Raw genomic sequence first — 16,507 nt, 5'->3', positions numbered from 1 at the left:
CCCTCCCCTCCCCCTCCATCATGCAATTGCCTGTCATCTTTTACCCCTTCCTCAGTCCAACTATCACTTCAGGATCCTGTCTCCTTTCTCCTTTTTATACTGGCCATCTCCCTTCTCCATTTTCAGTCGTACAGTTGCAGGGATTTGACCTGAAATGTCAATAATTCCTTCCCCCGCTACAGGTGACACTCAATTTACTTCGATCCTCCAGCAGATTATTTGTTGCACATGATATCCAAAGCTAATCAGTAGCTTCTGAATGACTAAATCAATGCCGACTGGGGCTGATGCTCTTGCTATGCCAATATTCCTCATTTCTATGACATATAAACAAAGACATACATAAATAAATATGACATATAAGAGGAGTTTTACATGTTTATTTATATAGAGATACAGTGCAGAGAAGGCCCTTCTGGCCCGTTGTACCACTCCATCTCAGCAACCCCCAACAACCACGATAGAACCCTAATCTAATCACAGGACTATTTACAATGACCAATTAACCTACTAGCCGGCACATCTTTGGACTGTGGGAGGAAACCCACACATTCCATGGGGAAGTCGTACAGGGACCCCTTACAGAGGATGCTGGGATTGAGCTCTGAACTCCAACGCTCAGAGGTGTCAGAGCTTCGTGTTAACCGCTGTGCTTCCATGGTAGGAAGGCTAAACTAATTTGCATGGTAACATTTCCTCTATGATTGCCCACTGGTTGAGAGATGGCAGATGAAATGAACTCAGGAAAGAATTACTGGATGATTTTGCTGGGAGCTTCGGAGGAAGAAGAGAATCATGGTGTGATTGGATGGGATACAGTTGCTGAGCAGTAGTACAATGCATTATAGTGCCAGCTGTAAAATCAGGGCTCAATTCCCACTGCTGAGTGTAAGGAGTGTTTATGTTCCCTCCAAGAAGGTGTGGGTTTTCTCTGGATGTCCCAACGACACATGGTTAGAGTTAGTCAGTTGCCAGCATACTATGTTGGTGCCTGAAGCATAGTAACGCTTACGGGCTGCCCAGCACAATCCTCACCGATTTGATTATACACAAATGACACACTTTTCTGTATGTTTTGATGTATATAGGACAAATAAAGCTAATCTTCATCTTTATCTTTGAATTAGTGGTGGGGGGAGCACTCAATGATTGTCGTTGGGTTGGGAAAATTACTAAGGGATGGGACACGAGGAAATCTGCAGATGCTGGAAATTCAAGCAACACACAAAATGCTGGTGAACTCAGCAGGCCAGGCAGCATCTATAGGAAGCGGTACAGTCGACGTTTCGGCCCGAGACCCTTCGTCAGGACCAACTGAAAGAAGAGATAGTAAGAGATTTGAAAGTGGGAGGGGGGGAGATCCAAAATGATAGGAGAAGACAGGAGGGGGAGGGATGGAGCCAAGAGCTGGACAGGTGATTGGCAAAGGGGATGCCAGACTAGAGAAGGGAGAGGATCATGGGATGGGGCGCCTGGGGAGAGAGGGAAGAGGGGAGCCCGGAGGGTGGAGAGCAGGCAAGGAGTTATAGTGAGAGGGACAGAGGGAGAAAAAAAAGAGGAAAAAAAGGGGGAAAAATAAAAATATATATTAAATAAATAAATAAGGGATGGCGTGTGAAAGGGAGGAGGGGCATTAACGGAAGTTAGAGAAGTCAATATTCATGCCATCAGGTTGGAGGCTACCCAGACCGAACATAAAGTGTTGTTCCTCCAACCTGAGTGTGGTTTCATCTTGACAGTAGAGGAGGCCGTAGATAGGGATGGGAGCTGTTTGATTAAGAAAGCAGATGAACAGAAGGAATATTAGTACATCATTTACTAACTGAGGGGTTCAAACCCAGTTTGAACAAATAATTTGAAAACTAAACATTCTTTGGGGGGTAGAAAATTAGACAACAGAAAGCTGAAAAAAGGTTCAGTGGCAGATAAACATCTAAAGTTATCAGGCAGTGTCCCAGGTAAGGTGGATCCCTATAACGCATCTCTAAGCAGGAATAAATCCGTCAGTCAAAATATTCTATAGCACTCTCATGGATTTTATTATTTCCTGTACCTAATGAAGGGGACGTTAAATGTAGTTTGGGGTCTTCTGCTGCTGTAGCCTATCCACTTCAAAAGTTAACAAGTTTTGAATTCAGAAACACACCTCAGCACACCACTGTTGTAACGTATGGTTACTTGAGTAAATGTCACCTTCCTGTCAGCTTGAACCAGACTAGCCATTCTCCTCTGAAATCTTGCTTAACAAAGCACTTTTGCCCATAGAACTGCCACTCGCTGGATGTGTTTTTTTGTTTTTCGCACCATTCTCTATAAACTCAAGAGACTGTCGTGCGTGAAAATTCCAGGACATCAGTAGTTTATGTGATACTCAAACCACCCCGTCTGGCACCAACAACCATTCCATGGCCAAAGTCACTTAGATCACATTTCTTTCCCATTGTGATGTTTGGTCTGAACAACAACTGAAACTCTTGACCATTTTTATGCATTGAGTTGCTGCCACATGATTGGCTGGCTAGATATTTGCATTAATAAGCAGGTGTACAGGTGTAGCTAATAAAGATGCCACTGAGTGTATATATCCAGTAGAACTTCATGTCAAATAAGCATTGTGCACATCTAGCAAATGAACAGAGAGATCAATAACACTGATAACTATGCCTATTCTTATTTGGAAGATGGCAGAGTGAGCAACTTTAGCTTCTCTCCTAGCTGTTAACAGCAAAGTAAGTGTTAGCATTAATATAAATAGAGTTTTATTCAACCTTTGTAAACAAAACCTGCAGCATATTTTCAGAGAGCAAAGCTAGTGTGTTTTTTAAATGTGACATAATGTGAAAATGAAAAGACCAGTAACATACTACATCTCAGATAAAAATGTTTCACTTGAAATCCTGAAGACAAACGTGACAACAATGCAAAATTCCAATCCACTGTTGAGTAAAAAATGCAAGCTTCACCCAACAATGCAACAGTCAGCATAATGTGGACACTCCAATACACTGAGACACACCATTGAGTAAGGAACATCCTCCAAAGCTTTTGGTTTAGTTCCCAGCTCGTTGTTGTTTCTGTTCTACTTCACGCCATAAATATTGGCTCAGCTATTGATAAGGACTATGCTTCTTCACTGCAGTTCTGATGTTAAACAAACATAAAACATCTCAGAAAGTTTATGGAGACCATTATACTATGTAAAACAGGATCCAAAGTGTCAGTTAATTTGGAGCAAAATTCGAAGTTCAAAGTTAATTTGTAGCAAAGTTCAAAGTTCAAAGTACATTTATTATCGAAGTATATATATTCTTTATACAACCTTGAGATTTGTCTCCTTACAGCCAACCACAAAACAAAGAACTTCAATGTGCAGAGAGAAAAAAAAGACAAATTATGACACAAAGCTGGGTGGCAGTGTGAAATGTGAGGAGGATGTTATGAGAATGCAGAGTGACTTGGACAGGCTGGGTGAGTGGGCAGATGCATGGCAGATGCAGTTTAATGTGGATAAATGTGAGGTTATCCACTTTGGTGGTAAGAACAGGAAGGCAGATTATTATCTAAATGGAGTCAAGTTAGGAAAAGGGGAAGTACAACGAGATCTAGGTGTTCTTGTACATCAGTCACTGAAAGCAAGCATGCAGGTACAGCAGGCAGTGAAGAAAGCTAATGGCATGCTGGCCTTCATAACAAGGGGAATTGAGTATAGGAGCAAAGAGGTCCTTCTGCAGCTGTACAGGGCCCTGGTGAGACCACACCTGGAGTATTGTGTGCAGTTTTGGTCTCCAAATTTGAGAAAGGACACTCTTGCTATCGAGAGAGTGCAGTGTAGGTTCGCAAGGTTAATTCCCGGGATGGCGGGACTGTCATATGTTGAAAGATTGGAGCGACTGGGCTTGTATACACTGGAACTTAGAAGGCTGAGAGGGGATCTGATTGAAACATATAAGATTATTAAGTGATTGGACACGCTAGAGGCAGGAAACATGTTCCCGATGTTGGGTGAGTCCAGAACCAGAGGCCACAGTTTAAGAATAAGGGGTAGGCCATTTAAAACAGAGTTGAGGTAAAACTTTTTCACCCAGAGAGTGGTGGATATGTGGAATGCTCTACTCCAGAAGGCAGTGGAGGCCAAGTCTCTGGATGCTTTCAAGAAAGAGATGGATAGAGCTCTTAAAGATAGCAGAATCAAAGGTTATGGGGATAAGGCAGGAACTGGATACTGATAGTGGATGATCAGCCATGATCACAGTGAATGGCGGTGCTGGCTCGAAGGGCCAAATGTCCTACTCCTGCATCTATTGTATATTGTCTATAAAAATAAAGGTAAGCAAATAGCATTCAGAACTGAAGCTCACGAAAGTGAGTCACAGATTCAAAGCCAGGCATCACTACAGCCAATTCAAGAGCTCTTAGTTGCAGGCCACAGTCTCAGACCCTGGACCCTGGAGCAGCAAGCTGAATCTGCCCGAGCTTTGTCTCTGGCCCCGACGCCCTGACCTTTTCAATCTTATAAGCATTAATCAGCATCAAACTACAGAACAACTATATACAAATATGCAAACTAATCTGCCATAGATTCATACAGCACAGAAACAAGCCCTTCAGCCTAACAAGATGGCCCAGCCAAGCTAGTCCAATTTGTCAGCAAAAGGCCCATAACCTTCCAAACCTTTGCAATCCATGTCCATGTACATGGTAGTAGAAATAAACGTGCGGACTATTTTCTAAACAGAGAGAAAATCCAGGAATCTGAGATGCAGAGGGACTTGGGAGACCTTGTGCAGAACACCCTGAAGGTTAATTTGCAGGTTGAGTTGGTGGTGACTCAACCTGCAAGTTAACCATGTTGGCATTCATTTCAAGAGGTCTAGAATACAAGAGCAAGGATGTGATGCTGAGGCTTTATAAGCACTGGTGAGGCCTCACCTTGAGTATTGTCAACAGTTTTGGACCCCTCATCTTAGAAAAGATGTGCTGGCACTGGAGAGAGTCCAGAGGAGGTTCACAAGGATGATTCCAGGATTGAAAGGCTTATCATACGAAGAACGTTTGATGGCTCTGGGTCTGTACTCGCTGGAATTCAGAAGAATGAGGGGGGGGGATCTCATTGAAACCTTTCAAATGTTGAAAGGCCTAGACAGAGTAGATGTAGTAAGGATACTTCCTATGGTGGGGTTGTCTGGGACAAGAGGGCATAGCCTCAGTATAGAGGGGCACCCTTTCAGAACAGAGATGTGGAGAAATTTCTTTCGCCAAAGTATGGTGAATTTGTGGAATTTGTTGCCACATGCAGCTGTGGAAGCCAGGTCGTTGGGTGTATTTAAGGTAGAGATTGATAGGTTCTTGATTGGACATGTCATCAAAGGTTACAGGGAGAAGGCCGGGAATTGGGGTCGAAGAGGAGGTAGAAAAATGATCAGCCATGATTGAATGGCAGAGCAGACTCGATAGGCTTCATGGCCTAATTCTCTCCTATGTCTTATGGTCGAATCAAGAACCTATTAACCTCTACCGTAGATATATTCAATCACTTGTCCTGCACAGCAACCTGTAACAAAGAATTCCACAGATTCATCACCTTTTGGCTGCAGAAATCTTGCCTCATCTCTTGTCTAGATAGATGTCCCTCAATCCTGAGGCTCTGCCCTCTGGTTCTAGACTCCCCTATTTTAGGAAACCTCCTCTTCACACCCACTCTATTCAGACCTTTCAATATTTGATAGGTTTCAATGAGATCCCCCCACCCCCACTGTTCTTCTAAACGGCATGAGTACAGGCCCAGTGCCATCAAACGCTCCTCAAAAGTTTACTCTTTCATATTTGGGATCATTCTTGTGAGCCTTCCTTCGGAACAGAGATAAGGAGAATTTTTTTTTTCCAGAGAGTAGTGCATCTGTGGAATTTGCTACAGACTTCAGTGGAGGCTAAGTCCATGGGTATATTTAAAGTGGAAGTTGATCATTTCCTGATCAGTCAGGGCATCAAATGATATGGTGAAAAGGCAGGTGTATGGGGTTGAGTGGGATCTGGGATCAGCCATGATGAAATGGTACAGCGGACTCGATGGGCTGAATGGCCTAATTCTGCCCTTATGTCTGATGATCTTGGCACACCTTTTCTATTTCCCATTGTAATCTGTGGTCTACATCCCAGATACTGTTAGGAGGCCTGTATATAACTGTCATTAGGGTCCATTTACCCTTGGAGTTTCTTAACTCAAACCACAAAGATTCAACATCGTCTGATCCTATGTCACCTCTTTCTACTGATTTGATGCCATTCTTTACCAGTAGAGCCACATCACCCCCTCTGCCTACCTTACTACCCTTCCAATACAATGTGAAACCTTGGACATTCAGCTCCCATTTGCAACCATCCTTCAGCACGATTCAGTGATGGCCACAACGTCATACCTAGCAATCTGCAATAGTGCAACAAGACCACCCATCTTGTTCCTTCTACTCCGTGCATTGTGATATAACACTGCATCCCTAATGCACTAATACTCACCATGCTGGTTGCAATTTTGTCCTATCATCTGCCTGCCCTTCCTGACAGTCAGACTGTGCGCTATCTTTGCCTTTTTACCATCTATCCTATCCTGAGTCCCTTCAGTCCGGTTCCCACCCCCTGCCAAATTAGTTTAAGTCCTCCCAACAGCTCTAACAAACCTGCCTATGAGAATATTGGTCCCCCTTGGGTTCAGGTGCAACTTGTCAGTTTTGTACAGGTCATACCTCCCCCAGAAGAGATCCCAGTGATCCAAGAACCTGAAGTCCTGCCCCCTGCACCAGCTTCTCAGCCACACATTAATCTGCCAAATCATCCTGTTCCTACTCTCATTGGCATGTGGCACAGGTAGCAATCCAGAAATTACCACCCAGAAAGTCCTGCTTCTCAGCTTTCTGCCCAGCTCTCTAAATTCTCTTTTCTGGACCTCTTTGCTTTTCCTTCCTATGTCATTGGTACCAATATGTACCAAGACATCTGGCTGCTCTCCCTCCCCCTCCCTCTCCAAAATGCTGTGGACACAATTAAGACGTCCCCAACCTTGGCACCTGGTAGGCGATGTACCATCTGGGTGTCCCGTTCATGTCCACAGAATCTCCTGACTGTTCCCCTCACTATTCAGTCCCCTATCACTACCGCTCCCCTCTTCTCCCTCTTCCCCTTCTGCACCACAGACCCATTCTCAGTGCCAGTAACTTGGTCTCCATGTTATTCCCCCGGAGGTCATCGCCCACAAAAGTATCCAAAATGATATATGTGTTATTGAGGGGAATGGGCACAGGAGTGCTCTGTGCTAACTGCCTACTCACATTAACATTTCTCCTGACAGTCACCCAGCTACTCACTCCCTTCAGTTTAGGGGAGACTATTTCCCTGTAACCCTGACCAATTATCACCTCACTCTCGAGTACAAGCCGCAGGTCATCCACCTGCTTCTCCTGATCCCTAACATGGTCTTCGAGGAGCTGCTGCTGGATGCACTTCACACAGATGTAGCTCCGTGGGAGATACTGGCTCTCCCAGGATTCCAACATCCAGTATGAAGAACACACAATGGCCATTTACTACTCTAGGTACAGTAAGAGAAGATAAAGGAAACTTTAACAGAAACTTTCCCAGAGCCAACGCCTCTTTGAAGCCGAAGCCTCCTTTGAGACAAAGCCTGATGCCCGCGAAGCTCTCCTTTTAAACAAGTGTCGCTGACCTGCAAGAAACCTCATCGCTGTGGCCTGCTCCCGCTCCTGATTGGGCCGCCGGAATTACGTCTTATCGGAGGTAATAGCAAACAAACCCTGCTAAGCCGATGTACTTCCGATCAGATTGCATCTCCAACCTCACTCAGAATTGCTTTACAATAGCCTTCCGCAGGTCGTACCTGGACTTCTTGCAGAGTTCCGGATCAACAGCCTTGAATAGCCTCAGCAGACTGTGAATTTCCTGGTTCATCCATAGCTTTGGATTTGGCTAAGTCCAGTATGTCCTCAAGGATACACACTCATTCACATGGGTCCTGATGAAGTTGGTGATGAGCTCGGTATAACTAATTCAATTCCGCAGATGAACCCCTGTATATGTTTTAGTCCACTGATTCAAAGCAGTCCTGTAAGCATTCCTCTGCCTCCCTTGACCACAGCTTCAGAATCCTCACTACTGCTACTGCGATTTTTAGTCTCTGCTTGTACGCTGGGAGTAGGAGTACAGCCAGGTGATCAGGCTTGTCAAGTGTGGCCTCAGTAGGTTTTCTCGGTGGTGGAGTAAAAGTGATCACGTGTGTTGGCTTCTCGGGTTCCGCAGGTAACAGTTTGTTGGTAGTTTGTCGGAGACTCCTTCAAGCTGGTCGAGTTGAAATTGCCCACAATGAGCAGGCAGGCATCATGGAGTGCTGTCTCATGACTCTTGACCACAGGGATCAGCTCCTCCAAAGCCAGCGGCATGTTAGCCAGGGATAGGATATACGCTGCAACTGGGATGATGATGGAGAACCCTCTCGGCAGATAGATTGGTCAATACCTGGCTGCCAGATATTTCAGACAGAGGGAGCAGCACTGACAGAGAACTGCTACGCACTACAGTGAGCTAATCATGAACCAATGCCATCCTTGCCTTTACCTGATGCTGCCGTCCAGTTCATGCAGTGGAAGGTGAAGCCATCAGGCTTCAGGATTTTGAGTTTGGAGTGCTGGGGGCTGAAGCAGAGATCTGAGCAGTTCCTGATCAAAGGTTCAAAGGTACAATTTAATGTCAAAGAAATGTATACAATATACATCCTGAAATGCTTTTTCTTCACCAGCATCTACAAAAACAGAGGAGTGCCAAAGGAATGAACGACAGTTAAATCTGAGAACCCCAAAGTCTCCCCCAGCTCCCCCCTCCCGCGCGTAAGCGGCAGTGATCAACAATCCCCCTCCCCCCCAGAAAAGAAAGCATTGGTACCACCACCGAGCACTCAAGTGTGAGCAAAGCAACAGCAAAGACACCGACTTGCAGTTACCCCAAAGACTTCCCATTTCACCCAGTATTCGACATACCGCAGGCTTTTTCTCTCCCTGATAATGGAGAAAGAGATGTCTCCATTTTCCCAGTGAGCGGTGACACATAACAAACAACTCGCTGGTTTTACGATGTTAAAAGTCCACTACATCACTTTTTTCAAGCTCCGTGCCTGAAGATCACAAAGATCCCAGGTCTCCAGGCACACAGCAGATATCCCGACTCCCCCGACGACACACAGGTCTCCTGTCATGACACCGACCCTTGATCCACCCGTCTCCAGAGCCCTGAGATCCGAGGCTTCTGAATTTAACCCAGACTCTTAGGTCGAGCTTTTGGTGTGCCAAACAACGGGCAGTTATGGAAACCCGAGGGTGGGTCCCATTCCCGCAAAGAACCGTAATCAGTGTGTAACCCCAGGTCGGGATCTTCAAAAGAACCCTGAAAGGGAAAAATAGAGATGCCCAATTGGTTCTAAATTCTTGCACTGACGTCTTCAGTTTTACTTTCCAGAGACTGTACATTAGCCAGGAGGATGGTAGAGAGTGGAGGCCTCAGGGCTCTGCGTTTCAGTTTGACCAGCAGCCCAGCCTGGCAGCCATGCTTCCTTAATTAATGGAGCTGCACTTCCTACTTGGTGGCCTGCGACCTGAACTCTGATGATTTCATAGACAGATAGATTTCTTTTCAATGCCTTGAAACAACGTTGCTTACTGAAGTACTTATGACTGTGACTGTAGATTTCAGTTATTGTAGTTCTAAATGGGAATATTTTATTCTTAGAGATACAGCATAGTAACAACCCTTTCTGGCCTAATGAGCCCATGCTGCCCAATTACACCCACGTGACTAATTAACCTGCCAACCCTTAGGTCTTTGGACTGTGGGAGGAAACCAGAGCACCCAGAGGAAACGCACACAGTCACAGGGAGAATATACAAACTCTTTACAAACAGTGACAGGATCTTCTGATTCACTTGGGAGCTGCACACAAAGAGTCACAACTGTCTACTGTCATCTTGCCATGCGAATGGAAGCAATAAGCTGAAATATCAACACTCAGAAATGTCTTGCTGGTGTTCAATTTTGGTCTGTTACTGATACGTCTACCATCAGAAAACCTGTCTTCAGCCAAATCAGTTTGCTCTATGTGTTAGCAAATAGCTGACTACTGGAAAAACAAATTTAATGAGCACCTAAGACATCCTAGCTGCCATGCTGAAGGCATGCTTCAGAACTAGTAACATCACTAATTGGTTTAGTACAGCTAGAATAGAAAGCAGAAAAGATTAAAGATGAGCTTTATTTGTCACCTGTATATTGAAACATCGCTTCTCCGTGGATTGTCACCTTGTCGTGGTGGAGAAGCTTGTGTGGTCCTGTGATCCCGAGAGCGATGCCGTCTGGAGCTATGCTCCTGGTAGGGTCACCCATGGCGGTAAGGTCAAGGGTGAGGTCCCAGACAAAGAACAATCCAACCAAGACCTCAACGGTGGAACAGGCAGAAGAAGTTACTTCGAACTCAATGGCTGTGAAGGTGGATGAAGGCTGCAACAAATCCATCAGCTCCAATCGTCGTGGTTTCCGTGCCATTGGAATCAGTTGGTTGATTTGTGAAGTATCGTGTGCTTCTTGGAGTGCAACATCAAGTACACGTTAGACAAATACACGCACAGGCGTCTTCGCTCTGTGGGCCACTTCTTCAAGTCTTTCGGCGATCGGGGGAGGGCGACGGTAGCGGGCAACATGATGGCTGGAAGCTCCTAGTCAAGAACTGGCACGAAAGCGGTGAATACTTGATTCAGTCGCTCAGCTTTTGGACAGAAGCAGGAAAGTTGTTTGGCAGCGGTATTCACGTCTGATCAGCCCTATTTAGGATCCACTCTGCTCACCCTGAACTGGGAAGGGGCTAGAAAAGGCGCCCTAAAAATAGCCTGCTTCACCCATCCTGTCTGGAAAGCCGTGTCCAGAGGGATCACCATCATGCAGTCCAAAAACATTGAGAAGTGAAACTATGAAATTTGGAACCTGGAATATACGAATTCTGATGGATAACTCAAACTCAGACCGACCAGAGAGGAGAACTGCCTTTTTGCCCAGGAACTCCAGAAATTCAACTTTGGCATTGTTGCTCTGAGTGAGACCCGCAGCGCTGGAGAAGGGCAACTAAAGGAAGAGCAAGGTCAATACACCTTTTTCTGGAAAGGACTTGATCCTGAACAACCGAGGATCCATGGAGTAGGTTTTGCCATCCGAATCAGCCTACTTCAGAAGCTGAAAGAGCAACCACTGGGAATCAACGAACGTCTCATGACTCTGTGAATCCAGCTTGCCAAGAACCAACACGCCACCATCATCAACGCCTATGCTCCAACTCTGGATGCTGAAGATGAAGTAAAGATGAACTTCTATGCCCAACTTGACCACGTCCTTTCCTCTGTTTCCAACGATGACAAGATCGTTCTCTTGGGAGACTTCAATGCCAGAGTCGGGAAAGATCATAGGCTCTGGACTGGAATAATAAGCAAGGAAGGAGTCAGCAAGGTCAACGCCAATGGAACACTCCTCCTCACCAAATGTGCTGAACACAACCTGGTGATTACAAACACCCTATTTCACTAGAAAAACAGGCACAAAGTCTCCTAGCAGTATCCACGCTCCAAACACTGGCACCTCATCGACTACATCATCGTACGATCTCGGGACCAACAAGATGTACTGATAACAAGAGCTGTTACCGGTGCCGATGAGTGCTGGACAGACCATCGACTCATCTCGTCCACCATGAGAATGAAAATTCAGCCCAAAAGGAAACACCAAAATCAGAACACTATTAGGAAATTTAATGTTGACATCCTTCAAGACATCAGCCACGTACAGAAGTTCCAATAAAATCTTCAAGAACAACTGCCTCAACAAATCTGCAACAGCAGGAAAGATCCTCACCCGCATCACAAACAACTGGCTCAAGCCTTTAGCTGAGAAGATCCTTCCGGAGACACAAGCCGGTTTTAGACCATCATGTGGAGCAATCGACATGATCTTCACAATGCGACAACTACAAGAAAAATGTCGTGAACAACTTCAACCTTTGTACATGGCATTCATCGACCTCACCAAAGCCTTTGACTCGGGATCAAGGGAACTCCTATGGGATGCCCTATCCACCTATGGATGCCCTGAAAAGTACATTCAAATCCTGAGACTCCTCCCGATGGCATGCTTGCCACAGTCATGGTCAGCAACATTAAATGTGAGCCTTTTCAAGTTAGATCAGGAGTAAAACAGGGATGCGTGATTGCCCCAACTTTGTTCACCATCCTCATTGTGACAATCATCCACATTATCAAGGATGAGCTACCCCCAGGAATCGAAATTGTCTACAGAACAGATGGCAGACTTTTCAATCTTGCCCGTCTCAAGTCCAAAACAAAGACATCCACAAGTTCCCTCATCGAGTTCCAATACACAGATGACAACAGTGTTGCAAGCTCTTTCAGAAAACCACCTACAACAGATTCTGACCGCCTTCAACTGTGCATACACGAAACTTGGACTTGCCATCAATTCCAAGAAGACTCAGATCATCTATCAACCGTCACCAATTGAGACAAATCGGATAGAACCATCAATTCAACTTGGCGAAACAACCCTGGAAAACATGGACCACTTTCCGTATCTTGGAAGTCACTTCTCTCCCAATGTCGACCTTAATGACGAGATCCAACATCGTCTTAAATGCGCTGGAACAACTTTTGGACATCTCCGAACAAGAGTCTTTCATGATCGTGACATCCGAACAGACACCAAAATGTTAGTGTACAAAGCAGTGGTAATCCCAACGCTCCGGTATGCATCAGAAACCTGGACAACATACCGACGACATCTGAAGGCACTTGAAAAATTCCATCAACGCTGTCTTCAAAACATCTTAAATATCAGCTGGGAAGATAGAAAAACCAACGTCAGTGTGCTAAATGAAGCAAAAACAACAAGCATTGAAGCCTACGTCATCAAGAGCCAACTAAGATGGAGCGGTCATGTTGTTTGGATGAAAGACGAATGTCTGCCGAAACAAATCTACTCCCAGCTTAAAGAAGGCAAACATAAAAGAGGCGGACAACAGAAGAGATTCAAAGACGTCTTAAATGCCAACATGAAGAAATGTAACTTCGACATCAACAATTGGGAAACCAATGCCAAGGACGGGAAACTCTGGCAAGCCATCATCCGAGAAGGAACAGCAACTTTCGAAGCCAACAGATGTGCCGAATTAGAAGAAAAGAGAAGAAAATGGAAAAAGAGGCAGCAACAACCAAAGCCCGATCTGCCATCTGGAACTACCTGTCCTGAATGCGGAAGAACTTTCAAAGCCAAGATTGGACTCGTAAGTCACTTGAGAGCCCATAAGTAGATCAACAGAATGAAGACCATCATCCTCGACTTCCAGGGATAGCCACGACGATGACTGAAACATCGAAACATGCAGTGAAATATGTTAACAACCAGCACAGTCTGAGAATGGGTCAGGGGCAGCCCACAAGTGTCACCACACTTCCAGCACCAACATTGCATGCCTACAAATTTACTGACCCTAACTTGTGAAACCAGAGATCCACATGGTCATGGGGACACTGGACAAGATTCTTACAGACAGCAATGGGAATTGAACACCGACCTTACAGCTGACTCTGCAATGCATTATGTTAACAACTATGCTACAGTGCTGTAAGTAAGACCTGTCTATAAAACAAAGAAGTCAAATTTGACTCACATCAGCCCTACACTTCATCCCATCCCACACACCACCACCATCGGACTACTCATGTAGCATCAACAATACTGGAGGAGGGAGGAGAAGATGGCGGCGCGACGCAGCACGCACGGCCGTTCCAAATTGATATCGTATCTGTGAAGTAGGATGCCATGCACAATCCTGATTTGATAGAGACAGGCGTGAAGAAGCACGAAGGAACATCTGGAGAAACTTCTGAAATGCCTGCTTCGCTTCCGCTGCTACCGTGCGATCGAGAATCTCTGGAGGGAAGGCCCCAAATCCACGGCCTTGCCTGTTGCCGGGGCTGGGGTTGTAGCGCTCGGCGGAGATGGTGCTCGGTGCATCGGTGTCAGGGAGCTGGTTGGAGGATTGGAGTTTTCGGACGGACTCGGAGTCGGACCGTGGTCGGATGCTTCCGGGATGCTGCATCGGCAGTTTGCAGCACTTGAGGTTTACCGTCTGCGTGCGATGATGGGACTTTTGAGAAACTTTGAGGTTTTTACTGTGCCATGATCTGTTCTTATCAAATTACGGTTTTGCTTTGCACTGTTGTAACTATATGTTATAATTATGTGGTTTTGTCAGTTTTTCAGTCTTGGTTTGTCATGTGTTCCTGTGATATCATTCTGGAAAAATATTGTATCATTTCTTTATGCATGCATTACTAAATGACAATAAAAGAGGACTGTGTGTCCTCATAATCTAATCTAATCTAATACTGTGATGGCAGCTTTCACCACTTTACCAGGATCAGTGCTCTACAGACCTCATTGCAACCATTTTCCACAGACAGACAAAAAGGTGAATTAGTAAGAGCTTAACTACTTCGACATCAAGACAGGATTTGACCAATGTGTTTCTAATGAATCAACAGTGACCACCTTTGAGCTTGTTCCCACACAGAAAACTTCAGGCTGGGGAAAGCACCGGTAACCCATCTCTCACTCTGTCTTTACAATCTTGCTCTGATGTCTTCAGTTTGATTTTCCGGGGACTGTACATTAGCCAGGAGGATGGTAGGGAGTGGGTGTGTAGCACCAATTCTATTTCACTCTCATTTCACTCCATAACTATCGCAACTTAAGGTAGCAATTCGTCCATTGTTTTCAAGAGGGAAAACAATAAATTCTGACTGGCACAGCAATACCACATTCTGCAAAATGAATAAAATGTTTCTAGAAACTAAAGCAGTTATTAATTTCGATATTACAAGGAGGATAATGCTGCTACAATAATTACTCTCCTAACTGAATAATACAGAAAACAGAGATGTCAAAATTATTATATTTCTACAGGGTGCCACACACTGATTATATAGCTGTAATCCCAAATCATACTACAGAGAATATTGAGCGGCACTAATTAATACTCTTCTACAAGATATTATAAAAGAATATTAAGCTGTAGTATTAATCTCCCTCACCGTGTTACAGAAACCATTAAGTGGTCATAATTATTACATTTTACACTCTTTATTAAATGAAAATATTTAAATCTAGAAAATATCATACTTTGCTTTAGTTTATTTTCATATAACAAAACTCAGACAAACTATGAACTCCATGACATAGAATTCTGTGTTGCAATACTTACTGTATCAGCTTGCACTGCATTATACAAAAAATTCTTTGGTGTTTACAGGTTTGGAATGAAAAAAAAAACTTTAAAAAAAACTCTGAAGATCAACATGCACAGAAATAGTTATGAACATTTGACGCATCCCTACCTGAAATGCTGACTGACTGTTGTAATTCTTAACTTCTTTGTTTGCTCCTCGAAATAAAAGGACCCTTGCACAACTTTCCTGGAAGTGAATGAGTAGAACATTTTTACATACTTTATTATTATGTCTCACAAAGTAATATATTGATTATAAATGCACAGTGGAGCACTATTTATATTTGCTGAAATCTAGACATCTCCTAATTGAAGGTAAACTCATACATATCTTATGGATATGACAAATAAAGTGGGATACCGCATTGTGTATATTTTAACAGAAACGTAGTAGGGTCCTAAATACAGAAAGACAAACTGTATACTCCAGATTAGGGTATTTCCCGCGTTTACTGATGCCAAATGGAAATATACCCCAAAGACCTTTCTGCAAAATGTTCACTGTTTTAAAAATCAATAGATCTGCATTGTTAAGTATTTTGTAATGTAATCATGCATTTTACTTCCAGACAACAGCTTTAAAAGTATACATTGTGTGAAGTCTACTGATCAATCATGGGTGTTTGAAGATTCATAATATTGGGGGATTAAACATAAACCAGTAAAACGCAGAACAGTAAAAGTGTTGCATGAATGGACCAATTTGAATGTTCTGATATAAGTGTAGCTCTTTTCATGTTGGAATTTATTACCAAAGCCAAATAGCTGATCTGATGCAGAAATCAAGAATTTCATCCCCTAGATGTACAGTATATATTCTAAATATTATAAACGCAGAACCACATGCTTACTGTAACCATGTTTATGAGTACGGAAACAAAGCAGAGAGCTAACATAGGACATCACTCAAATTGTATTAGCATGTATAATAAACAATTTGAGTTACAGCTCATATACTTGGGATACTATAAACACAAAAATAGAATGCTAAGCGAATATTATATATACAGTTGCAACAATTTGTACAAATAAATAAAGATATAAGGCACTATGACTATATAAAAAGGCAACTTCAAATATACAATATAAGGAGCCATGGAAAATGACTTG

The 16,507-nt window shown here is 43.9% G+C and overlaps 1 protein-coding gene across 6 annotated transcripts in view; it reads right to left on the bottom strand.

The window, feature by feature from the left end:
- Positions 1–16,507, bottom strand: part of shank3a (SH3 and multiple ankyrin repeat domains 3a) — a 1,110,717-nt gene that overhangs the window by 548,966 nt on the left and 545,244 nt on the right. For all 6 annotated transcript variants that reach the window (XM_063072946.1, XM_063072949.1, XM_063072948.1 and 3 more), the window contains one exon: positions 15,507–15,584. In XM_063072946.1, the coding sequence (XP_062929016.1) occupies positions 15,507–15,584 (78 nt within the window). The remainder of the gene's footprint in view (positions 1–15,506; positions 15,585–16,507) is intronic.

The sequence above is a fragment of the Mobula hypostoma genome, chromosome 20, assembly GCF_963921235.1.
Source record: "Mobula hypostoma chromosome 20, sMobHyp1.1, whole genome shotgun sequence".
Taxonomy (NCBI): domain Eukaryota; kingdom Metazoa; phylum Chordata; class Chondrichthyes; order Myliobatiformes; family Myliobatidae; genus Mobula; species Mobula hypostoma.
This window is presented reverse-complemented; position numbering and strand designations above follow the sequence as displayed.